Source organism: Enoplosus armatus, chromosome 14 (genome assembly GCF_043641665.1).
Source record: "Enoplosus armatus isolate fEnoArm2 chromosome 14, fEnoArm2.hap1, whole genome shotgun sequence".
Taxonomy (NCBI): domain Eukaryota; kingdom Metazoa; phylum Chordata; class Actinopteri; order Centrarchiformes; family Enoplosidae; genus Enoplosus; species Enoplosus armatus.
Genome location: NC_092193.1, coordinates 21,378,071 through 21,404,802, shown reverse-complemented (window position 1 = coordinate 21,404,802; position 26,732 = coordinate 21,378,071). Strand labels below are relative to the sequence as shown.

Genomic DNA, 26,732 nt, shown 5'->3' with positions numbered 1-26,732 from the left:
GTAAGAGTGGTTTTGTCACAGAATAAATGCACAGAATTAGGCAATTATAAGGTCTCTCATAAAAACACTGAAAGCAAAAGGGTTTTCAACACATAAACCATGATTTTTTTGCAAAGTTAAGGTAAAATATAGGCTACAAAAGATCCTAAATAAAGAGCCGTTCGGGAGTCGAAAGAGCCGGCTCTTCTTTGGGAGCCGAGTCAAAAGAGCCGGCTCTCGGAAAAGAGCCGAACTTCCCATCGCTAGTAGAGGCGAACAAACCTGACCTAACGAATGACACAAAAAGAGGGGTATATATACCCATAGGCCAGCCTACTCAAACACAAAAGGGGGGGGGGGGGGGACATAACTCCATACAATTAAAGATAAACCCAACAACCACACATGGCACAGTACACATAAAACAAACAGTTACTATAAATACTGAAAATACCAACAAACCCAAAAGAAGTATCCACAGGCTGCCGTTCTTTAAGAATGTCTTGTGCAGTCCAGAGCCCCCCCCCCCCCCAACCCAGCACCGGTCGTTGGCTTCTTCCACTTCCTGTTTTTGGCATAAAAGGCTGCCTCAAACCTTCAGCTCATGTTTTGGGCAGACGACTCAGCAGCAGCAGCAGCATGCGGAGAAACAAAGAGAAAACCAGGTACACCACATTAACACATCTCACACATCGCTCTGACAAACATAATGTCAGAATTACAAACCAGAATCAAAATAAACAAGTGACGTGAATGTGTGTGTGTGTGTGTGTGTGGAACGGACTTATTGGCACCTGATCAGCGACACGACGGTTTCTGACCAGCTGCTTTGACGTCTGCCATGACGACGTGTTGTCGAAGCTTTCATGTGCAACAACATTGCACGTAAAGTTTTAGTCCTCTGTGGGTGATGCTGTTTCCTTTGTCTTACAACATCTTGAGGATCGCTGCTCATAGGCGATGGATCCTTGCAGACAACACCACAGCGGTTAGCCTGATTTAGTGACAACTGTTACCGCAAGAGAGAGGCAGCTTTAAGTTGTGGTGCACTAAAAGCAACTTCTCCTTCAATTCGTGCAAAACCAAATAATTGTTAATGGTGCAGCTGCTGAGGTGTGAGGTGACTATTTCAAATTCTTATATAAGTGAATCTACAGACCCCCCCCCCCCGCCCAAAGGTCAAAAGCCCTACTCTGCGGATGAGATGGCGGCTGTGGGTCGTGGGTATTTTTTCACATGTTTTTAAAGGTTTTAATGAACTGGGTACAGGTTGAATTATTGTTGTGACTCATCCCTATGCACTTGTGTATCCTGCATAGTTCCTCTGTTTGTCACATTTTTGTATTGTTGCCCCCCCCCCCCCCCCCCCCCACTGTATGGACACCAATGGAGCAGCAGTTTGCCTTCTTTCACCGGGCATATCTGTATTTTGCTCCTGTCACTTTGTAAATGTGGTCAGAAAAGTGTAGTGAAGATATATCAATCAATAGAGAGCACTGATTTATTTTCCTCCACATTATTAATTGCGCAATGAAATGAATCATGTACGGATTTACCACACATGTAATGTAGGTTTTACAGATGTCAACAAAGTCAGTCAACAAAGTTGTTTTTTTTAAGAGTAATCAAAGTATTGTGTGAGCATTCATTCTATAAACAAATTTAAAGCATATGACAGTATAACCCCCCCCCAGTATAATTCCCCTAAATCACAGATGAGTGCAGTGTTAATGTTGAACGCAGACGTGGAAACCAAACTAGGGAAGCAGAAGTGTCATGAAAGGAGAAACATGTGGAAACACTGAAGAACAGTGTGAATGGTTTTCCGGTCATATATAATAATAATAATAATAATAATAAACTTTGTAGCTGTGTATTGAAAGGTATGCTATATAAATAAAGTGCACAGCTGTTGGAGACGTTCGTCAGTCAACACTTTGATGTCCATTAGACGGACGGAAAACGACGACGACGCGGGCCGACCCAGCTTCAGAAATTCTGCCACAACATGAAAGAAATCTGGGAAACGAAACCGAGTAACTCATTATTTTGGGAAAGTTTCTCATCATAATATCAAAATGACTTACAGGATCCATCACATTGGCAGACATGGTCTGACACAGCTGCTGCAAACTGTAGTAAATGCTAAGAGGACTGAGTCAGCACATTGACCTTTCATCTTTACAGGCAGAGTCGGCCTGGAGCGTGGAATACTCCGGTTGTTTTGTCCACTTGTATGTGTCACATGTTCGCGCTCATGCTCGTGCAGTAAACATGACTACGACCAAAGTTTTTGCTGTTTGTTAATCACCAGTTAACGACGGCTGACACGCTGCAGGTACTGGACGCGAGCGTGACACGCAGAAACACGTGTGCAGATGTTTTTACACCCATGTGTCCTGCAACGTTACCGTGAGCTGTCTGAATCACTGATGCCTGCATTTGGAAGGCAGCGCAATTTGCACAGTAGGATCGCCATTACCCCATTTTTTTTTCTCTGTGACAAAGGCTCCAATGTAAATGGGCAACCGACACCTGGTGTTTCTAACCCCTCCTCTCTCTGGAATAAAGCACAACCTGAAAACCACTCCCTCTTGGCCAGGGCGTTGTTATTCAAAAACACAGTCAGAGGTGAAATAGCCCAGCAAGTAGGTCAGCTCGACCGGGAAAAACTCTGCTGTTCGATCTGTCTGGATCTACTGAAGGATCCAGTGACTATTCTGTATTAGAATCCACTGGGAGGATCAGAAGAAAAACTACAACTGTCCTCAGTGCAGGCACTTTCCTGGCTAAAAACACCATGTTAAGAGATTCAGCTCCAGCCGATCGCTGCTATGCCGGACCTGGCGATGTGGCCTGTGATTCCTGCAAAGCCAGAAAGCGGAAAGCGTCCAAGTCCTGCCTGCAGTGTCTGGTCTCTTACTGTGAGCAGCACCTCCAGCCTCACTACGAATCCCCCGCCTTTAAAAGACACAAGCTGGTCGACCCCTCCAAGAAGCTTCAGGAGAACATCTGCACTCGTCACAATGAGGTGATGAAGATTTTCTGCCGCACCGATCAGCGCTGCATCTGTTATCTGTGCTCCATGGGTGAACACAAAGGCCACAACACGGTTTCAGCTGCAGCAGAATGGACCAAGAGGCAGAAGGAGCTCGGGGTGGGTCGCAAAAAGATCCAGCAGAGAATCCAGGACAGAGAGAAAGACGTGGGGGTGCTCCAGCAGGAGGTGGAGGCGATCAACCGCTCCGCTGATAAAGCAGTGAGGGACAGCGAGAAGATGTCCACCAAGCTAGTCCGTCTCATTGAGAAAAGAAGCTCTGGTGTAAAGAGTAAGATCAGATCCCAGCAGGAGAGTGAAGCGGGTCGAGCCACAGAGCTTCAGAGGAAGTTGGAGCGGGAGCTCGCTGAGCTGAGGGGGAGGGACGCTGATCTGGAGAAGCTCTCGCACACAGACGATCAAATCCAGTTTCTCAACAATTCCGTCTCGCTGTCACGTCCCATTAAATTTACCATTTTCCGCAAGATCAACAGCGGCCCTTTGCGATACTTTGAGGATGCGACAGCAGCTGTGTCAGAGGCCGCCGACAAACTCAAGGACAGTTGTGGAAAGGAATGGGAAAAGATCTTGATGACGGTGACCGAAGTGGATGTTTTACTGCCACAAGACCCAAAGACGAAAGCGGAACTTTCCCAATATGCAGTCCACAAGAATCACTTCCAGCTGGATCCGAACACAGCAAACGGGCAGGTGGTGTTATCTGAAGAGAACAGGAAAGCGGCATCAGTGAATCATCACCAGTTCCCCTCCAGTCACCCAGACAGGTCCAGGTCTCAGGTCCTGAGCAGAAAAGGTCTGACTGGACGTTGTTACTGGGAAGTGCAGTGGAGTGGATTAGGAGTTTCAGTGGCAGTCGCATACAAGGATATCGCCAGAACAGGAGATGACAGTGTATTTGGAAACAACGACAAGTCTTGGGTATTACAGTGTTTGGCAAAAGGTAATTATAATTTCATACACAACCGTAAAAAAACGCTCATCCCAGGCCCTCAGTCCTCCAGAGTAGGAGTGTTCCTGGATCACAGGGCAGGCATTCTGTCATTCTACGACGTCTCTGAAACTACCACCCGCCTCCACAAAGTCCAGACCACATTCACTCAGCCGCTCTTTGCAGGACTTGGCGTTTACTATTTTGGATCTACAGCCGAGTTTTGTGACGTCGAGCAGACAAGAGTCAGAGTGGAAACGGCGAGTGTCGCTTTGCCAGTGTGTTCAGAAAAGTGCAGTTAAGTTTTATTATCACTTGTTTTTTTTTTTATGGCTGTACCATCAATCATTATTCATGATTCATCCATAGGGAGAAAATGGATTCTTTTCCTGTTTTTGTGTATAAAGTGAATTTGCAGACGGAACCGTAAAGAGGGAGTCCTTTTATTATTATTATTATTATTTATTTTTTTTAAAGAAATGTACTGATTGGATATGTGAACGCGGCCCTTTGTAGTGAATCAGAAGAGCCGGCTCCCAGTTTTTTTCCATTCGCTGTTTAGGTTTCACTTTCAGTGCTCAGTCCCAGCTCTGGTTACGACAGAGCTTTGTTATGATTGGCCAGCATGCGGCATTCACGTGAGAATCAAGGATGCGTAAACAGAGAGGGGGGCGGGGCAGACACTCCACTTGACTCCACTGCAAGTGAAGAGAGAGACAGAGCGGTGAGGACTGAGGAGTGTGTGTGCGTCTTGCATTGTCGTGTAGTTTAACTATGAGTGACACTAGAAAGCGAAGCAGCATCTGGCTGCAGGTTAAAGATATTGGGAACAACAGGGCAGATACTCACGGAGAGGCGAAATCGTATCAGCCCATCCAAGCTGAGGCATCTGATCTTCCTGAATGCCAACCTGCCCTGAGGACTAATGCTGGAGTTTGGTTCTGGTTTTGGTTCTGTTCTGTGGATTTGTTTGAAGTTTTTTTTGTTCATTTGTCCAATAAAAAAGTTTAATTGAGGACATTATTAATGTTAGCTTGAGTTTGGTTCTGTTCTGTGGATTTGTTTGAAGTTTATTGTTAATTTGTGCAATAAAAAAGTTTAATTGAAATAAACAAATGTAAGAGTGGTTTTGTCACAGAATAAATGCACAGAATTAGGCAATTATAAGGTCTCTCATAAAAACACTGAAAGCAAAAGGGTTTTCAACACATAAACCATGATTCTTTTGCAAAGTTAAGGTAAAATACAGGCTACAAAAGATCCTAAATAAAGAGCCGTTCGGGAGTCGAAAGAGCCGGCTCTTCTTTGGGAGCCGAGTCAAAAGAGCCGGCTCTCGGAAAAGAGCCGAACTTCCCATCACTAGACCAGACACATAACTAAGGCCTAAGACCTAAAACTAAGACCTGAATCTGGCCCGTATCCGAGTCATTAAAAGCAGACCTGGCTGAACCAGACTGGTATTGCCAAATTTGAGACCCAAAGCCAACCCGAGGTCGTGTTTTTCCTTTACTTCAGCCATTAAGGACGATGGCGTTATTGCGGTTACACTCTCCCACCGGGTATCGCGAATCTACCCGCGACACATGACATGTACGGATGCCGACAGTTTGCGCAGAGAAGGAGAAAGACTTCTTGATAAATAACATTTGAACATAACTATCCCGAACCTGACCCAAAACCTTGTTGGGATCCATTGGGTTTGGATCAGGTTGAAGAACTCTGGAAACGGGGTCCATTATTGCTTGATTTGAACAGGCATGCTTATGTGTCAGTGGCGGCACTACCCCGGACCCCCATGCATCACCCCCTGGCATGTTGTCTGGGTAACGTCCTGGCCAGCTCATGACCAGAATGGGCAAAAGTTTTATGTTTCTCTAACAATGCTTGAGAAGGGGATTTCCTAGTTCTATGCAGAACTGTGAAGGTGCTTCAGTATAACCCTGGCTTTCTCCCCCCGCCCCTGTGTTGCTGCCAATGGCTAGGACGGACGCACAACACAGTCTGACTACCAATGCGGGGTTCAGCTGGTGAGGCGAAGTGCACTGCCGTCTACTGTAAAATTAATGGCTTATTTTGGTGGGCCATGAAACATTTAGTGCATTCAGAAATCATTCAACATTAATTCAGCCTTCCTGCCTGTTTGTGTTTTTCAGCAGACTTTCTCACTCTTTATCCATTTTAACTAGCTCTTTAACTGTACACGCATTGGTAGATTACATTACCCAGGAGCAACTGCAGTACTGTGAAACCGCCAACACCCACATCCACCACCCCCTACACACACACACAGACATGCTTCTTTCACTCCACTTCTTTTGCACACAAGTCACCCTGTTGTCTGCAATATGTTTGCTGGGCCATCTCTGCCCTTGGCCTGTGTTTCGTGTTATCGATATATTTATTAAAAATCATGCTGTCGGACAATAGGGGAGTCAAATATAGGAAGGGGCACTCACAGATAAAACTCGCCGCTTTAACACCGCCTCTGCCCCTCCGTTTATCTCAACAGGACAGCGTTACTGTGAAACCGATATGGTCATTTACTCGTGGGCGCTGACCATTTCCAGTGGGTGCCCGAGCTCCTGAGCGACCTCGGAATCGGCGCCCGTGCTCATTTCAACCGCCAGTTCTTTGGCTTCTTTTCCTCTGCAGAAAATGAAGAAATTAAAAACCAAAAAAATAACCGTTAACACAAAGGAACGGCAAAGGAAAAACTTCCTTTTAAGACGCAGAAACCTCGAGCAGAACCAGACTCTGGGGTGGGGGGGGGGGGGGGGGGGGTAATCTGCTTTGACCGGTTGGGTTGGAGAGAGAGAGAGAGAGAGTTGGCAGTGTATACCAACATCAATACAGCCACGGCAAACACAGTGATGCAGTAATTGCATTAATAAAGGCTCCATTCCACTAAGGTCTGCCATGGCCTTGATATTGCACATGCTGGCTCTCCAGAAGCGAGCCATCATTAATAATGCTAATGAGCCCTCCTGTGTGTTTCCTGCTGTGCTTCTCTCTCAGTTTCCTGCTATGACAATTCGAAACGGCTGTCACTGCATCGCATGATTACTGTTACAAGCCCCCCCCCCCCCACATACATGCTTGGAACATGACAAAGCTGGAGATTACTGGGATTCACGTTGAGTACCCCACTAATCCTTAATGAACAGGCCTTCAGATCTTAAGACCATCTAATGTATGGCAAAAACACTTAAAGCAGAGCCAGTGATTTGCATATTACCGTATGTTCTGTTTTTTTATTTTTGATGCATGCAAATGTGACTTTTAGATTTTCCTCCACAAAAAGATATCAACTGCTAATGCTTTCTGCGGACCGTTGAGATTGTTCTACGCTCCTTTGTGTTTTATCACCTGGTTCATAATCCTAAAAAAGGCTTTCCGTGACAGTCTGACAGACAGACAATGTACAGAACTGCTGCCTTCGCGGTTCCTCACAGTTTGACTGCAGCAGGAGCGGGTGAAGGCAAAGGTAAAGGTTTTGAGTGCAGCCGGCCGTGTGATAGATGACGGCTGTAAATGTAGAACTGCGGTATATTAAACTGTCTTCAACATTACGAGAGCTACTTTGACATCCAGGATCTCACTACACCGACAGAGTTAATGTGGGGGAAACCAGTCTGACATGATATCATAGCCAAAGGGGACATTGATAATTCTGTGCTCGCAAGAGTCAAGGCAACTTGATAGAGGCGGCGACATTAAAAACACAGGCTGAAACACAGTGAGTCAGGGTGCGGTTTTACAATTCATCTTGATTATGAATGCCTGAGGCCCTTTTTTAAGGCAGCATTAAAAGTTATTGAAATAACGATGCGGTGTAGGATAACATACGTTCGCCCCCAAATAACAGCATGGGCTAAATGATTTAAAGATGTGACTGGAATATATGTATATACATATATATATATATATATAGGCTTGAATATGTAGCCACACAATCAGTATAGGTGCAAACGTCATTAACAAAAAAAAAAAAAAGACTCATCAAGACTAATTTCCTAAAACAGCTGGCAGCAGGACGGTGTGTGTGTGATTGTGTGTGTTCACAGTAATGAAGAAACATGTCACCCACTGCAATGGACAAATATTATACAAATAACAATGGAGCTCTATGGCACAGAGGGAGACGATATATCAGGCTTTGGATACACACACACACACACACACGGGCGGAGACATGGTGGCGCAGTGGTTAGCACTGTCGCATGGGAGGTAAAGAGCGGGTTGGGGGTTCGATCCCCGGCTGCCCCCGTCATGTCGAAGTGTCCTTGAGCAAGACACTGAACCCTAAGTTGCTCCTGATGGAGACCAGCACCTTGCATGGCAGCTCGGTCGCCATCAGTGTGTGAATGGGTGAATGAGACTTAGCTGTAAAGCGCTTTGGGAACCGTGAAGGTTGAAAAGTGCTATATAAGTGAGACCATTTACCATTTACACACACACTAATGTTAGTAGGATACGTTTGTTGTTGGTTTGGGTCTTTTCTAGGGATGGGAACTGATAAGATTTTATTGATACCAGTGCCATTATCCATTCTACTTTTCAGTCTGACTCTTTATCGATTCCCTTATTGATTCATTTCTGTGTGTGTGTGTGTGTGTGTGGGGGGGCATTTAAGCCCCCTGTTTGTGTTAAAAAATGTTTCAGTATATTGCTGGGGTTTCCACCCTCACTTGAAATGATTTTACAGACATTGACAGCTAGCGCTGTTGTCGTCTTTCTTTGCGAAATGAAGAAATAAAGCCACGCTTTGGCGGACCCCTTCCTCTCTGCCATGACTCCTTCTTGTTTCCAGCAGTGTCGATGTGCGATTTTGAGGTCATTGTTGTGCAACGTGCAACTGTCAGAAAAACATGCCGGCATCGATAAAAGGGAGTGATGTGCTCTGAGGCATATTTGGAACCGATTCCTGATTCCCATCCCTAGTCTTTTCATGAGAGTTATTGATAATGAGAAAAATACACAAGATCATTCATTTGAGCAAGCAGATCTAATCTGCAGTGTTTTTCTTCGGGGGGGGGGGGGGGGGGGTCTGGGTCTGTTAAGGACACTGCTGCTTTAACACATTCCCGTCCGGCAGAAAAGCCCTGGCTTTGCAACTTCACATGACAGATACCTGTCAAAATATGAAACACACAACAGGATTCTCAAGATTAAGCACACACCTACAAATTGAAATGTGCTAAATAGAAACTCTGCTTCATTTCACTTATTGATCTTTCACTTATAGTGCCTCTGACCTGGTGGGCCCGAAGTCCAGTCCCTATACTGAAAAATGAGTAAAGCAAGTTACGCTGTCCACTAGCACCTGTTTAAATGTGAGGTACTTCGTTCGTGTTTGTGTTTTTGTACCCTGAAAGTACCACGACACACTTCTGTTGTATTCCTTTTTCATTACACAGTTTAAGATGAAAACAATACAGAGGACTTAAAGCTACTGTAACCTGGGTTAAAATGACAATAACACACACAAAGAGTGTATTAAACAAGTGATAAATTCATTTTGCTGGTTTATCGTGTGTACTGTTCCTTTAACGCGTGCAGCAGTAACAGCCAGTCGGTGTCGCTGGAGCGCCGCCTACTGGAGGGAGAGCGCCCGAGCAGTTGCAAGCGAGAGAGAAAGAAAATAGTAAAAAGACAAGTTTTGTGGAGTGTAAACTTTTACCCCCCCCCCCCCCCCCCCCCCCCCATATTTTTTGGGAGGATTTGTGTTCTTCCTGCACACGCTGCTGGATTCTGTTTTTGTTGTTTGAACAAGGATTTGGTGAGTTAAAACTATTTTCTTGTCGCATGCTAATTCTAATCTGTTTTGAGCTAAAGCTAAGCTAAGGCAGTGTGAATATATTTAATGTTGTATACTGTGTGGGGGGGTTTTCTTGGTTAAAGTGAGCTACAGGCTTGGTCAAGTGCAACCTCACCGCAAAACGACGTGAACGCCGCCGCCATTTTTTGGCGGTGCGGTTCAGGTTACGTTGACTTGCAATTAAGAACGTGTTCTTTTTATATTTTGATGTGAAATACGTAGTATTAAAGTGCTTGTACGTATATTGCTCTGTTGTAATCTACAACAGGCCAGGTCTTCCAGAGAGAGAGAGAGAGAGAGAGGAACGCTTGGTGGTGAACGCACGGAGCTGGAGGAAAAAACAAAGATGGCGAGCCGCCCCTAGGAGAGGCAGAATTGGACAGGTGTTCTGTACCTGCATCGCGGTAGGACTAAACTGTATGGTGCTGCCACACGCAGTGGAATCCATGTGGACTGACTCAGGACCATGATAAAAGGACTGCTTACACAGTGAATTGTGAAAATTGTGTTAATGTAAGATTTATAGTATTGACTGTCATTTTGAGTTTGTTTCTGGGTCCATCAGTGAGATGTACTTTATTTTTTTTTTGTTTATGCCAAAGTGGTAATGCAAAATGGTATTTTTTTTTTTGTACTGTAATTTGTGTATAGTTATTTCATTCTTTTATAAATAAGCCGGCATGTTCAACTTATTCCTTAGTCTGCGGTCTATTATTCTTAGTTATTAGTTACTGAACCTTCTCCTCTGAACCTAGATCCTGGTCCTAGCTTATCTGTGTAACAGCAGCGCTACACTACAGTAGACACAGCGGGACACGACTGTAGTTGTTTGGTCTGCTGAGCACGTGTGTGTGTGTGTGTGTGTGTGTGTGTATGAATGTGTTTGGACGTGACTTTCCGAGCATCCTTGTGAAGGCAAAAGCTACAGTAGGTAGCTACACAATGACAAAATCATAATAATTTTTGCTCTTTCAAATTCTATTTTCCGCAGTGTTTTTCCAATAGCCTTTCAATCTCCCTCCCAAGCTTTCACTGTTACTGGCGGAGTCCGCCTTTCCTGCACAGGATTCAAATTGCCCACACAGGAGGGATTCGCAGGAAACGACCAGAGCCAGAGGAAATGCTATGCATTTGTCACTGAGGTTAGGTTAATAAAAAAAAAAAGAAGCATCAGTCAGGACCACTGTGAATTTTGGTGCTTTTCATCAGTGGATTTAGATTTTTTTTGCAAGGGAGTGATGGAAAAAAGAAGGAACAGTAAAGTTGCAGTAAAGCTCAATATACAATAGTACAATATCACTGTGAAAAATAATGGAATCAGTGCAAAAATGTTTAAATAAGGATTGTAAGAGATAGAAAGTAAGTGAAGACTTGTAGCAGGCCAGCCTTCCTCCACAATATGACATTATACCCTGAACAGTACAGAATGTTCCCAGAGCAGGTAACTCACTGGATGTTTTGTGAATGCGAACCCTAACTTGTCCTTTGCTGCAACCCATTTGTTCAACAGACATCTAAAGTGAAGCCTAAAACGCTTTAAGCAGAGAACATTCAGTCACTTACTGTACTTCCTAATATTGGGGAAGTTGTAGAAATGTGAGCAGATATTCTTCTAAATTAGCCTGAGGGCGACATCACCTGAGAACACGATCTACTAAAATTGTCGTGTTTGATTTTCCACGTTCCTTTTTTTTTTTTTTTTTTGTAGGGGATATGCCAAGAGGGGTGAAAATCATTGAGAAATAATTAAATGTCAGGAGTTGGAATTTGAATAAGAGATCTATTCATTATCTGTAAAAGAAAAAAAAGAAAATTCCCTTGAAGAGCTATACCCTCAAAGGCGAGGGAGAAGACTAATAAATGTTATATTCACAAGGAATGCAAAGTGAACAGTACATCTCCTTTTTTGTCTGGTTTCTCTGGCTGCTGTATTGTTACATGTGTTCATTTATCTTCAAGGCCATGTGGTATGGACATAGTGTACTGACAATGTCATGGTACGAAACACAGTAAAATGACATTTTCCCTTACTTTCAGTGAGAATCTTGCATGCACGAACCTGCTGAAGGAGTGTAAATATGTGGAGACCCGGGTGTCCTCCGGTATGTGGTATCCGTGTGAAGGGGTGTTAATGACTATAAACCAGATAATGCCATCTACAGTCGTTTGTGTGTCTGTGTTTTGTGTTATGCCGAACATAGTGGAGCATTGAGCAGCTATAAAGAGCCACGTGCTTTCCTCAGGAGGTGGCAGAGAGCTAAAAGGAGAGTGAACACTGGACTTACATTTGTCAGGTGGGCACAAACACAACTCCAAACGAATGACAATGTTGCTACATGTCTGCTGGATGTGTACAAAGGCGACTGTTTGTTAAGATATTAACCGTATCAACTTTATGAGGTGATAATATGTCAGTGTTGTTTTTTTACAGCTTGTTGCACTGCTGCCAAATGGCCAACATTTCATCATTTTGTTCAAATTCAGTAGTTCATTTTGGAATGGAACCCAGGCCGCTGCAGTAAGGACTCAGCCTTAATGGTACACGATCACCTGGTCGGTGAGCTACCAGACTGCCCAAGTATGCATCTTTGAGGCCTTTCAAACACGTCGAAGGCATTTTTTTATCCCTTAAAACAACAGCAAAGCCTTGTTTTAAGGCTTTGAAGCTTGTGTCGTTTACATCAGCTTGGACTCCTCTTCTTCGAGTCCACTTTTATTGACATACTGCTTTGCCTGTTGTGGCACATTAGCGCCACCAGCCGTCGGCAGAAATGTGCATCACTTCCTTAGTGTGTTCCTTAGTTCCGTAGTGTGCAGGTGTGTCCTCAAATAATACGACGGCCCGCTCACCAACATTGCTCTACAGCACCGCTAGTGGTCAGACCCTCCACAGAGTACCTTTTAACAGGTTGGCCATATACACACCACATCATAGGATGGACATTACTGCTGATTTGTCAAATGGTGAGTTATTATTCTTATTCCTGAGAAAGTCTGATTATTGAGCACTCTTTGCTATTTCCTATCTATATGAATTGGGTGACACCATGACACCAGACCACTATGGGCTCTACCAGAGTGAGCGAGGGAACAGCAGCTATCCATGGGGTAAATAAACCACCAGGAAACGCAGTTTTCCATATGGACAAATGGCTGGTTTTGCCTGTGCACAAATAATCTCTTATCAGTGGCCTTTTGTTTTCAACTTGTTTCATTATGGACCCACTACAAACAAGTCTTTGATTCACGCCTTTATTGTCCAGGCTGAACCAATGCCCGACCGGGCCAAGTCAAAATGGAGAGAGGCCAAAAGCTCGTCAGTGAAGAATAACTCCGCTGCATTTTTAATCACATACTGAACTTATTTCTTTTTTGTTTTAATTTAATTACATTACTTTTTTTTTTTAATGACAAAACCAATTACTTAATCAAACATTTAAGTTTAGTGGTCAATGTTTTTACAACCCTATCTTCCTTTTACTTTTGACAAAAACGTACATAGTAACCCAAGAAACCTTGTATAAATCATATTAAAATTAAATAGGGTGCACTTTACTACCATATTGTAAGTACTGGTGTCTGTATTATAGAGCAAGTGTTGCATTATAGGTTGTTTGCAGCCTTAATGTTCCTAGACTAGCACTTTTATACAATTTCTAGTGCAAGCGTCTGTTTTGCTGCTGCTACGGGGGGGAAAGAAGTTCCCGAGTTGAAACGTTTTTAACCACAGAAATCTGTGTCACAGCATCTCATGATGAGGCGATCAAACAGCCGGGAAAGTCTTTGACAGCCCGTTAGTCCTTGTTGGACTGAAAAGTATTATCACAGGGAAGCACTCCCGACAATGCGTTGTCTGATCTACAAGAAGATTTTTACTCCAAAACAAAATGGTGTTGGAAAAAGGAGGGGGGGGTGGAAAGTCAAAAAGGGTCATCTTGTACGCAAGGTTGTCTAATATTCAGGCTGTGACAGAGTGGGTGAGAGTTCTGACCGCTCACCACTCGTCCCTTCTGGGATTCATTTTCTACATGTGTTCATTTGGCTACGATTTACCATCGCTTTTGTGACATTGCATCACTTGTTTGTGTCGGCATTAGAGTTACAGGTCACGTCAAAGCACATGTAGGTTAAAGCAAACACACAAGTCACAGGTTAGTTTCAGTCACCTTTATTTGAGTTGCAAAGTTTCAACGTGGTTTAATCGTTTGTTTCTTTGTTCATACTCACCATTGTTTGTTCCTTTGTTTGGGCCCAGCGTGCAGGACTAGTGTTTGGGAGGGGGGGCAGCATTTCCTGATTTTTTTTTTTTTTTTATAGTGTTGGTGATGTCACGGCTGACGTCATCGGGTCAAACCAAATGGAGGGGTTTTCTTTTTTTTGCAGAAAGGTGTGTTTTTCTGTTTCTCTTCCACAGTCCAAGTAATGTTTTAGGAATTATTTACTGTTAAAGAGCCATTCAGTAGGATTAATGAGCTGAGGTGTAAGCTTGTGACTGGTGTTTGATTTTCTGATTATAAGTTTGCCGTAGTTCACCCACTTTTGCTTTAGTACTGGCTGAGGCAGGCTTGGTGTTAATGGAACACCCTATAAATAGTCAGTTGGGTTTTTTTTTTTGCTGGCGAGAGAGAGAGAGAGGGGGAGGCAGTGTTGCCATTCAGATGTGCTGTTAGTTTGAGTTGCAATGAGCTTATTTTCTTTGTATTTATTTCCTATTTTATTTCCTTGAGTTGCATGTAAATGGAAAACACTGTAAATAAAAAACATCACCTCTGGGGAAATCCTCATGACGGCTGAGTCTGTCTACCTACCACCTTCCTATAGACGCTCGAGCTAAACTATCTCACACAGGCCAATGCTGTATTTAAGTCAAGGCCACTCAAGATTGGCTGCGGGGGTACTCAGGGTACCGCACCACTGTAGTTTTTTAGTTTTAATAGAGCTGTCACACTGCGGTAAGTTAGTCAGTCAAGGAGTGAATCGCACCGGCGGCCCATCTTTATCGAACTAGCACAGCTAATCAAACGTGTGTGTTTGTGTGAAGGGCTCGCTATCTGATGAACAGCCATTTGTTAAAATCAAACAGAATATTCACACAGTTTTCTTCTTTATTCCATCTACACACAGAACTTAAAAGCCAGTGAATCTTAATCCTACGTTTTTTTTTTTTTTTTAGTCTTCTGTCTGTCTGAAGGGAAATTTGTTTGGAGTGAAAAGGCTGATTGCAAACTCAGACGAAAGAATTGATTTTTCATTCATCAAAGCCTCTCCAGCAAAGCAACACACCCAGTTTGCGCGAGCTTACATGGATGGGGTATTTCTACGAAGAAGGTCCCGTTTGCTTCCCTCCGTTTTCACTTTCATCATCTCCATGTTTGATGATCCATCCATCTATCAGTCGCTTTGCTATGCGTACTCCGTATGGAAACCCATGAATTTGAACGGTTAGAAAAATATAAACAAAACTTGACATATGTGAAATCCATCTTTTCGTGGTATCACAGTTTAGTGATAGTCACTGGGTGACATGTTCCTTCATTACCATGAACACACTGCAGTTTATTCCGACTCAAGCTCCGCTTTCGTCGTCCTTCTGCCGTAAATACTCACGAGGGCATCGCATTCGTATTCATCCTTGTCATCTAGTTCCTCCTATTGGCTAAGAGCTACAATGGCCGGTTGACTGAGCCTTTCAAAAACAACTGAGATCCACCTTTTCAGTAGGGATGAGCGGAGCGTGAGCGGTCGTAACGGATGACTTGTGAAAGCAAAGTGACGGCTGCGTGGCTTCATGCGGTGACCTATGGTGTGAGCGTTTGTGCATTTGATTGTTTTGACTGCAAGAGTGAGAGATGAAGAAAATGAAAGCTGATCTTTTTTTCTTTTCTTTTCTTTTTTTTTTAAGTCCAACTGGCGAAATGGCAAAAGCAGCAAAGTTCACTCTGTCTGAGTCCTCCTCTTCCCACTTTCAAGTTCAGAAACTGCTGCTGAGCAACCCCTCAGGGTTTCGCAGAAACTTTCTAACTCTGTCCCTGCTGTGCTAAAACAGCTGTGTTTGTGAGTGGGCTTATATGGACGTGAGTCATATGGGCTTATCAATAACTCGCTACTTATTATTATACTTATTGAAAAAGCGATTCGATTATTTCACCAATTAATCAACAGCAGAAATCATTATTTACATTATTTCCGTCGCAGCAGCTTACCATGACTTACCGTGAAAAAAAAATAAGAGCTGAGGGTCTGTAGGGACGTACGTTTGTTTTTGACGACTACCTCGGCACTTGAGAGTGGAAGAGTGAGGATAGTGGTCAAGTCTTCACATTAGTTTAGGCCCGTTGCATCCCTGTGTTTCCTCACCTCCTTCCAGAATGCCCCGATGAACAGGCCTCCGCTGGATTTCACTTCTCTTATATGTCTGCCAGGCTTTAGTGTCTCCCCCGTGGTGAACTAAGGCATGTGCTGCAGTCTCTCCACAGCATCTGGGAGCCTTGCTCTCAGTCCATTTGCTGTGGCTCGCACGATCCTCCTCCTCGGGGCAGAGGCTCGCCCACTCCGCTGCCTTGGACTCGAATGCGTAGCCAAGGTATGGCTTGGGGGCGAGATGTGTCCATCAATTGGCTCCTTGAGTACATCTATTCGTGTCACTGGGTTCACGAAGGTGAGGTATAGGATGTTGTGGAAGAAAAAAAATATATATATATCGCTGAGGAAGGAGGCAAAGAACTACCAGCACCCAGTCTTAGAGACCCAACAAGAGAATGTTAAAACAGCCTCATGTTAAACAATTGGATGAAAGGAAACGTTGCACCTTAATTAACACTGAACTGATAAAGGAAGCTAATTTCCCAGGGAGGGAAATAAACTCTGACACACATGCTGGTCCTATTCTGAATTTACAAGCGACTGTCGGGAGAGAAACACTTATTGTTGTCAACAAAGTGGATTAGTAGTGAGTTAGAACCGTAATTCTGTTTCCACAGTGGGTCACTGTCCATGGGGGATGTACAATCGTCTGCAGATCTTGCGCTAACCGCAAGGGTAGGTCCTCCCTCTTGAGGCCACGCCGCTCAAGGAAAGGCTTTTCCCTCCCTCCAGCTCAACAAGGCCCAGGGAAGTGGCCACCCCATTTCCTTTCTCCTCACTAAAATATGGAAATGCAGGACCAAGGTACTTCGAAACACTAACATCAGTGCTTTGGTCGAGGAGGAGGCTGTATTCGCTGTCACCAACATCTCTGTCACGCTAGTCTCTTAAGAAAGTGTAGTGCCAGCACACCAAGTACGGAGCATCCAAAAAAATGTTTGGCTGCGCTAGAATACGGAAAAGCAGCCTTTAAGGACCTTTACACACCGGGGGACGTGACGAATAAATGAGCCGAGATCAAGCTGAAGTCAAGCTGAACTTGTTCCTCATCCGACAGCAAAATCATCAGTTTGTTCTCTCATCACTTTAATATTGTGGGATGAAATGAATATTGAAGCCTTTATTTGGTCTTCAGTGGAGCTGCACTCCTTCAGACACGCTGACACACCGTCGTCTTCCTTATTGCGGTTCACTGTTTTCCATTGTATCTCACCCTCGCACGTCTCACACCGCCTCAGGAAGCTAAAGGTGATGAATAAATAGTGGCATATATATATATATATATATATATATTCTTTCTGTTTTATTCTGTGTCTTGCAGAGTCCGTTGTCATCCATGCTTTTGTGGGCCAACTTTTTCAGGCACTTCTGTCTCGCCCAGGGCTCCATAGAAATCCTGCCGTCAGCGCTACTTGTATTTTGTTTGCTATCACGCCTCCTACTGGTCTTTGCGTCTCTGCAGCAGCCTGCGGAGTGTAAATTGCAATTATCACCTCGCAGTCCAGAAATACCCACACAAACCCCGCGGCGTAGAACACGAGGGTTTTTCAGACAAGTGTGTGTGTGTGTGTGTGTGTGAACACACTTCTGAGAGCTTGCTAAGAGCATCAGAAATACATGTTCGACAATGTGTATTCCTGTACGAATGCCTGTACAGGCCTTGCCTGGCCGACATGCGCCATACATTTTGGGGGGAAAGTAGTGCAGCTTGGGAAATGTCTTCACCTGTCACTTTGCCGTATCTTATCAAACTCCAACTTCCAATAAAAAGTGGTGTTGTTTATTGGAGTCTCACAGCCCCAGAGGCGGCAGTGTGTCCTGGCCTTGTGTTCTGACCTCTCTGCCCGCCTATTTGCGGATGTGTTATGTAAAGATGTACTTATGTAAAGAGCAAACATCTAGTTTGGAGGTACTCAGTTGGAGTTATTTGAGCCGAACAAAAAGTCGCCGCTACCTCACTTGGTCCTGGTGTCGACGCCAAGTGTGGGGCAGTCAATACATGTACAGACAAACGCTCGAGGGGTAACAATTGATCCGTGTCTGGTGGAGGAATCGGCTTAGACGAAAAAGTGTGTGTATCCCGAGCATGTCGTGAGGCTGTGTCTACGTGAAGTCATTCCCTCATAATCACTCGATAACATCATTTTGCTACGGAGCATTTCGGCACAAAACAGCAGGCGAGGCGGAAGTAGGTGGTTGCACCTACAGGTCAGCCTGTAAAGGAACTGAGCTGGTGATGGAGTTAAATGCACCGACTCCCTTCTGCTTCCTGCTGCACCCGTGTGTGTCTCTCGTGCTTTATGCCCCCATTTACAGAAGGGAGAGTATCCCAAAACCTTCCTCAACCCCAATACACCAGTATAACACCAAACACATTGCAGCAAAATTGCTGCACAATTGAATCTACATCTCGCCGAAACAATGTCAACAAATACAACAACCCAATAAGATTCACAGCAGTGGTATTTGTTGCAAGGGCATTGTATAAGATTGCATTATACTGCGCAGGTGCACTGTGGGAAGAAAAAAAATCAAAATAATGATGAATATGTATGATTATAACTCAATATGTGTGTGCAGGTATTTATTATCTTGCACATATGGTATGTGTGCGTATGTAGCAGCCTAGATTTGTTTTAAATGTGGTTTCAATGTGGACTCTTGGGAGGCCGGCCTTGAGTTTAGAGTGATAAACAAAATAAACAAGCAAATGATTTAATAATCCACACGACGGCTCTATGACGGCCTTTTCAAAAAATGACACCATATTCGGTGACTCTTTACAAACGTGGCCTGTATGTTCAGCGGGAGGAGGCGCCGATGAAAGTTGGTAAAAGGTGTCAATGGTAAGATATGAGAAAAAAAAATGTCATGATAGATCATATTGCATTATATGAGAATTACGGAGGCTGTGCACGGAACGGGAGGTGGTGCAGCCATGCTAGCGGCTCTGTGAGGCTGCACTTGGGGGCAATGGCGATAATTCAGTCAGTCCCCAGTCTGCTGTCAAGTAGCGCAAGGTGCCGGGCTTCAACATCGGAATGTGAGGTAAATATAACACCGACGTTTGCACTGGATATATCTCGACTGCGCGGGAGACCGGACGAGAAGAAGCCCGTGCGGACGCCTACGTTCAAACAGGAAGGTGCATGTCGTGCAAGTTCCCGCCTGGAGCGAACAGTAAAATCAGTAGTAATTATTCACAACACTGTACGGCGTCAGTTCATTTAGTAAAGTGAGCAGGTTGGGGTGGGGTGGGGTGGTGGGGGCAATTCTTGCAGCTGGGCCCCTTGTGAATGTCTTCTGCCACTGATGTCCCCTTCAGAGTAGGCAGCACGTGCACACATGAAGGAAATTACATTAAGCATTCAATATTCACACTCTTGCTGTTCACCTTCCACCTCTCTCTCTCTCTCTCTCTCTCTCTCTCTCCTCCTGTCTCTTTCATCCTCTCACTCCGCCTCTGTTTCACCTCCTCCCCTTCATACCCCACAGTGGTGGGACGGGGCGTTGTGGCCCCCACATGTCATTTTGATGTAGTAGCGAAGTAACTGCTGGTCGGGCTCAGGCGCAATTGCCGATGAATACAAATTGAGGGGGAGGCGATGGGCGGCTCAAGGTCACCTGGGAGGATCATTTCGGAATGTTTCATTGTTGATCCAGTAATGAGAGAAGGGACCTGGATTACAGAGCTCAATGAATTCTCCCCACCGGTCTTGAGCTGTTCACAGCTCAATCATCGCCTTGACTTCGTGCTCCAACCGCTGTACCTCTGCTGCTCAGGTACTCTCATAACTCATTTTTATCACTCGTGTGCTAACGCTCTCTCTCTAACAACGTCGGGCCATGTCTGTAGAATTAAAAACCCTCATGCAGCTATAGTTTGCCGCTGCACGCAAACCTACCGTACGTCCACCAAAGCGGTGCACGTTCGCAGGCTGTAACACATATTATTGAGGGCTGGGCCGTAAAAAACATCCCGATAGGTTGAAAGTTGAGCGACCTCCTCAAGCGCGGCCGTGTAAATGACGGCAATCTGGGTGTCTCAGGCGTCTTGCCGTTACATGACCTTTGACCTTCGCCACCAATCAAAATGCAGTGAGGCAAGAGAGGGAGGAGTTGCCCGCGCGTTCCACCGAACGGCGTAGTCCCGCTAAGTCCGGCAAGAAGGGAAGACGCGCTGCAATCATGCAACGCACCGTATCTGTCCAAGTTCTGTCCACGTCGGGAATCCTAGCTGCAGGGACATTCCCTGCTACAATACAGATCAGTACATTCAGATATGTTACGTTTTTTTTTTTTTTTGCACGTCACGGCAAAACAGTCAACCTCAGTGATGCAATTTTCCGGCCACTTCTGATGAAACATCGTCAACGCCGTGAAGCCAGGCGAAATTCGCGACGGAATTCTTCCAGCCTCACGAGGCACTTGCTGGTGTTAAGTAAACGTGTGACTCCCGTTGACATCTTGATGCAGTATTTACTTCCTGGAAATGCTATGCCTGGGTCGCTCACGCCGTCGCGTTGGAGAGGGCTCGTCCAATCACAATGCGCGGCCACGGAGGACCTCGCGAGACATGAGCCTATAAAACAAGCCCTCAGGAAGTGCGGCGGGCTCTGAAGCCAATTTGACATAGTGGCCAAAGCATGTCATTACAACTTCCCGGCACGTCACGTGATGCAGACGGGCCCAAAATACTTTTTCCCACCGACTTACATTGTGACAGGGATGTCTGTTTATCAGCGAATAACGGTCTGTGATGCTGTGTCCAGTTCTCTTTATACACCCATGATATAAACACAAGACATGTTCAGGCTATCTGTTGTGGTTGTTATGTCATTTAGTAGGATTTTCAAAGCGTGTGTTAACGGACTGAGGAAACAGAGGCAGTAAAATGGATGAAAAACCGGAGAGAGAAATCGTGATCTGGCATTTACCGTGATTTGAACTTAGACATACTTTTTGTAGGCGTCCTCTTCGACACTCCGAAGCAAACTGCAGGCCCTGTGAACGAGGACGGAGCAAGGGGAAGAAGATCGAAGAAAATGGGCCACATACGTTCTGCTTCATTAAAGTAAATGTACATGCTCTCTGTTTGTCGATTTTCAATTTTGTCGATTTTTTTATTCGATTCGATTCGTTAGATAAGATTCAACTTGACTGTCGTTGCGTGGTGCGAGCTGCAGATGACACGGGACGCACATGCCACCAAATACGTGTGTCTCAGACACATTTCGAGGCTCGGTTTTTTGACGCCCCAGGTCCGGCTGTAGGCTCACTATTGTTCCGGACAGTGGCTGGAAAGCAATCAGTTATTATTGTAAGGGTAGTGCAGTGTTCACTGCATTTCTGTCTGTCTGGAAAGAGGGTTGCCTCCTCTGTTGCTGTTCCTCTTTCTGAGGGGTACACCTGCAGACGACTTATTATATGGTGACAGTGCCCCAGATGCAAGGTTGTGGAAGGTTGCCGGGGGGGGGGGGGAACAACCGACTCCCTCAGCAGTGATTGTTCGATGGCTGAAAAGCTTTTGGAAAGCCCTTCCTCCAGACCTTTCCGATGTCGAAATTAGGGGTCCATAAAACCTCCAGATTTTTTTTCGCCTTCACTTTCAGCTCGCTGATTATTTGTGATCTTGTACCCGTTACCGTTGTCCTTGTCTCAGTCTCAGTGAATCCATTAATCCTTGTGCTGAAAGTCCATTCCGACAAGAATACTGTAAATTCTCTGAAAACCACTGCAGCTCTCAAACCCTTTGTTTGTTAGTGTCCCACAAGCACACCAGTGTCCAGGCTGTGTGCCTACCTCTGTCTCTTCTCCCTAGATTCTCCTCCTCAGGCTTCTCCAGCCTGTCTGTGCTTGAGTTTTGTCTCTTGTGTGCTCGTGCAGTCTGTCCTGTCTGGGTTCCATGGTGGGGAGGAAGTCAACACCTGAAGTTGCTTGATGTCCTGTTTGTAGTTTTGTCATCACGATTGTCCGTACTGTAATTTCACTACGATGGTCTATTCTGTACATGTATCGCCACAGTTTCATAATAACCCACAAAATATTTTTACGCCTCTCATAACAACACACCGAAGTTATCCAGTCCTAACTCATGAGGCGGGTGTGTGTTTGTGCTGGTGGTAGCGGGCGGACTCACTGAGGGTGTGTAAAGGCTATGAATCCTCTACGATACAGGACGTTAGTTCCGTTCTGGAACTCCGGATTCTGTGAGCACGCCGCAGCCCTCTGAGCTCTGGGCCTCACCGGTTCCTTAAACAGCTGAAGAAAAAGCTGTTTCTGGGAGCCCATTGTCCGTCTCAGTCCAATTTACACACAAGATGAGACCGGGGCGAGGCCCACACAACAGGTTTTTGCAGTGCTGCACTCACCAATGTATTTATGATGGAATTGTTTTCAAGAGCACGAAGTTCTTCATAGATCTGACATGTTAATTTTTTGCCCCCTTCAGGCAAAATTGTGATTCGTGATCTTGGTGCTATATTCAATCAAAACCGACTTGAGTAACTTTCCAAACTTTTCACCCCGCCTTCCAAGTGTGGCCACTCGGACCAGTAATAAACCTTTGCCCCTCCAGCGTGGCCAGACGACACTTCGTACCAACTTGTTTAAAATACAAAGTACTATCTGCAGACCTAGAATGCAGTACGATTACTCTATTTTATCAGTATAAAAACAACACATTAACCGCTCAAAGTTGTGATAAGAATGGGAGCCTGGAAGTCCTGACTTCATGTAGGGCCAGGTTTCATTCCTCAAGCTTTCGAACCCGCTTTGAAATGCTGACAGAACTTGAGGATGCTTTATTTTGTGGGGTCGATGTACAGCCACTTGGTTTCGTTGTGGCTGATCATGACGTCGGCCTCGTCTGTCCTGGAAGGGTCGCACATGACACAGGGCCGTCGACTGTCGTGGTCACAGGTTAACGGATCTGCCTACAGCCCGGGTCTCTGATGGGTCTTGAGGTTGCCTCAGCTCTCACCTTGGCCCTGCCAATCCAAGGAACGCATTCCAAAGACAAGATGTTTCAGGTTCTGTCCCCTTTTTAATCTTTTGCATGTAAATTTCATGCAACGTTTCCTCAGCTGCCAGCCTCCCGTTGATGAATTCCACACAAACAAACGTATTTATCCAGAAATTGTTTTTCTCCTGCTTATGGGCGAACTGATATGCAGATAAGCCAAGTGGCAACCTAACAGCTGCCACTTGGCATTTCTGAGGGTTCTGGCAAATTAGGCTAAGTACTCCAGCCTAGTTGAAAGTGTTTAGTTAATGTGCTGTGTGGCACATGGAAAAAGACATTGGCAGTGTCTCTGTTTATCATTTTTGGACATTACTTGTATAGACACACGCGTGCAGCTGTACTGAATTAGACATGCAAGAGATGGAGCTGCTGCTTGCCGGACTTGTGCTGATGCCGTTTGAATGCAAATGAAGGGGTTGCAGTATAAAGATTTTGAGTTTGTTTTTCCTCCTTGCTCGTATTGTTATTATTACCTTGAATGAATCAACATGCCGTGCCCACCAGGAGAGCGGGTGGGCAGGGACGATCGGGTGACTGGGACTGGAAGGGAAGGGGTTACAGCAGGACAAGAGGGAGTGGCTAGGAGTCAGAGTCTGTGAGGTGGCTGAGAGCGGTGGAAAAGTCAGAGGGTGGACAGGTAGAGAATGGCAACTTTCAGGTTTGGGGAAGTCAGAATGTGACAGAAACCTCAGTTGCGGCCTCCCGGAGGTTGGATTCGCTGCGTGTCCATTCACCACCCCGCCCTCCAACCTGGCCTTGAACATAAAAAGGTGCAGAATCATTCAATATGGCTATAACTCCTAGGGACACTGGGGTGCAGCCCACCTATGTATTTGTACTGGTAGAAGGCATTCTTATGTCACACTAGGTAAACATAGTGCATATTAAAATATAGTGAACATGCATAACATTTGTCGAAAGCTCAATACATAGCGTGACTTGACATGGAAATGAGATTTTCAGCTTCCCAGATTTCATCTACACGGCGTTTATTTTCTCAGAGAACTCTCAAAGGAAACGCAATTGAGCTACAGCCTTAAAACTACAAGGATGCAAGACGCGGGGGGGGGGATCTCATTCCTTGTTTGACGAAAACAAAACTTCAAATGTAACTATACACACAGTGCCACTGTGGGACACCCCCGCCCCCCCCCCCCCCCCCCCCCCCCATGCTGCTGACGGGACAGTGGCTACAGAGGACAGTGGCGGATGGAACGGATGACCGCTGACGTCTCGCCTCTGACGCGGATTCTCAGTTAGGCCTCGCAGTTCAGGAGGTCACGAGTGGAAATGTCCAGCGCCCCGTGAATGCCACATGGTGGTGCTATAAACACCAAAAAAAAAACAAAACGAATTAGCTCCTACTTGGCCCATGGTCACATTTTTCCATTCAATTTCATTTAAATCGGACAGACAAACTGGACCGAAGACAAAACTTCCTTGGCACAGCTATTTAAGACATTGCCCCCCCCCCCCCCATCCCCCACCTAAATGTTTCATCCTCTTAGTAAGCACTCAGAGTTTAGCACAACATTTTAATTACTCTATAGCCCACAGTCTCCCATTCTGTGAGGTGGATGAAGTGCCAGTATCTGTTCTGGGTATTTATTTATTTATTTTTTTATCACACTGTCCAGTTCTGTCAAGCTGTATTTCCTTTCTAATGATGACGGAGGAGTATGTCTGTTAAACAGGAAGTTGCTTTTGGCAGAAAGGCTCGTTTGGCGGCCTCGCTCTGGCTGGGCTCTTGAATTTGCCGCAGCACTAATGTGGCTAACTTAAGCTGTTGACTGTTTCGGTGGTGCTCGCTAACACAACTCTCTAACACGAAGGCTGTGGCACCGGAAAAGATGGCGCCAGTTCAGCGGCAGACGGTCGAGGCGCTGTGTGTGCTGTAAATACTTAAAACTAGTGAAGAAACGCAGGCAAACAAACACCTAAAACAAACCAAAAAAAAAAAAAGAATGACTCAGAAGAGAGCAGATTGATTCGTTTTCTCCCGGAAGCTGCTGCAGGGATGTGGACATATTAAACACAGCGTACTCGCCGGAGGTGCACCATGCAACGAATACAGCAGCAGAACAAGACACAAAGTACGATCAAGCTGCAATCTTCCTGGTTCTCCAGTCAGCCGGTCACGGGCGTTTACCCTCTCACCGTCCAACCACATTTGGCCGCGATCTCCATCGGCCGATCGCACTGCTGCTGCCAGAGCTGCCGGCTGCCATTTCAGCGCCCAGTCGCTGCAACCCTCCTCCACCTATCACGTTCAGTGTCTGGGTGGAGTCCCCCGGAGCCCAGTGCGTTCAAGTAAGGTCTGCTCAGGTGAGAAGTGCGTCGCATAGTCATATAATTCGTGATATAACCGACGCTGATCAATCCAAAAAAGCCCTGCTTGACCCACGTAATCGCCCTGTGGATCGGCTCGGGACGTCCGCGCTCAATATCCTTTAGGCTACCTGTCATCAAAGCTGTGATCACTCATCAGTATGTAAATATGCCTGTAATACTGGACCTCCACATGCCACTCTCATTCCTCCTGCTTTGCCTATCTTGTCATAACTCAAATCAAATCAAATCCACATTATTGTGCCTTCAGCCATCTATGTCGGCCGCGCTCCATCTCCGTCGGGCCCTTACCTCCGAAAGCAAGCCAAGCGGCGTAAAGACAGATGGGTGTGGTCCAAGCAAAGGGTGCAGGAAGAAGGGCGGTAGGGAGTAGGGAAGCGGGCCGTTGGTGGGTGTGGTCCGACCACTCATGGGTCTTAACGTCAGCATGTTGATGGGCATCGTGGCTGGTAAATCATTTCCGCAGATAGTCAATGTTCTGCGTTCATGCCGTACTTCTCAGGGCCTTGGAATCCTCCTGGCTCCCCCCCCCCCCTCTTTTTTACGACACCCCTGGAGATACCCACAACTCATATATAGCATCTCTGCACAACACACAATGCAATGTGTGCACTTGCTCATGAGCTGCCGTGAGGAACGGATGTTACAGTAGCTGAGAACGACCTGCGTCCTCTATCACAGACTAACCACATTTAAAGCATTTGTTTTGAAACCAAGAGGAGTGATGGACAAGAAGCCTGATAGGAGCCGCCTGCTGAGCAGCACTTTATCCTGTACCACTGGCTAGAGCTCCCTGCTGTGCACACACTCTCTCTCACACACACACACACACACACACTTCACACTGTAGCTTGTTACCTTAACCCAGCTCTGTCTGTGTGAGTCTTTCAGATGATAAAAAAATAGGTAGGTAGAAAAAAAATACAGAGACTGCTACAGAGAACCAAGATACTGTTGTTGTTGTTGTTGTTTTTAATTTTTAAGAAGAATCAGACAAATCTGTAGCTATTTTGGCTTCTGAAAGCTGAAAGACCTGATTACCCATCCAGATTTTCTTTCTCGCGGACGAATGCGCGCGCTCTAATAATAACCAAGTGTCTTTGTAATGTAATATTTCAATGCACATTACGATAGCAAAGTCTTTTTAAAGTCCCCTTGACCTTCGCTGCGCGGAGTGATGCGTGCGCAGGAGTTAGCATGACAACGGAAGGCT

At 45.4% G+C, this 26,732-nt stretch overlaps 1 protein-coding gene across 1 annotated transcript; it reads left to right on the top strand.

Moving 5' to 3' along the window:
• The first annotated feature begins 2,779 nt into the window (after positions 1-2,779).
• Positions 2,780-22,077, top strand: LOC139296462 (tripartite motif-containing protein 16-like). Its single transcript, XM_070918864.1, has 2 exons — positions 2,780-3,955; positions 22,033-22,077. The coding sequence occupies exons 1-2, from the start codon at positions 2,780-2,782 to the stop codon at positions 22,075-22,077; spliced, it is 1,221 nt and encodes a 406-aa protein (XP_070774965.1).
• Positions 22,078-26,732: the final 4,655 nt, after the last annotated feature.

Bases quoted from the DNA above. Each gene is read 5' to 3' on its own strand.
- LOC139296462 (XM_070918864.1), top strand. From the start codon at position 2,780: ATGTTAAGAGATTCAGCTCCAGCCGATCGCTGCTATGCCGGACCTGGC. The intron at 3,956-22,032 runs GTATTACAGTGT...GTGCTCGTGCAG, and splicing joins GAAACAACGACAAGTCTTGG to TCTGTCCTGTCTGGGTTCCA.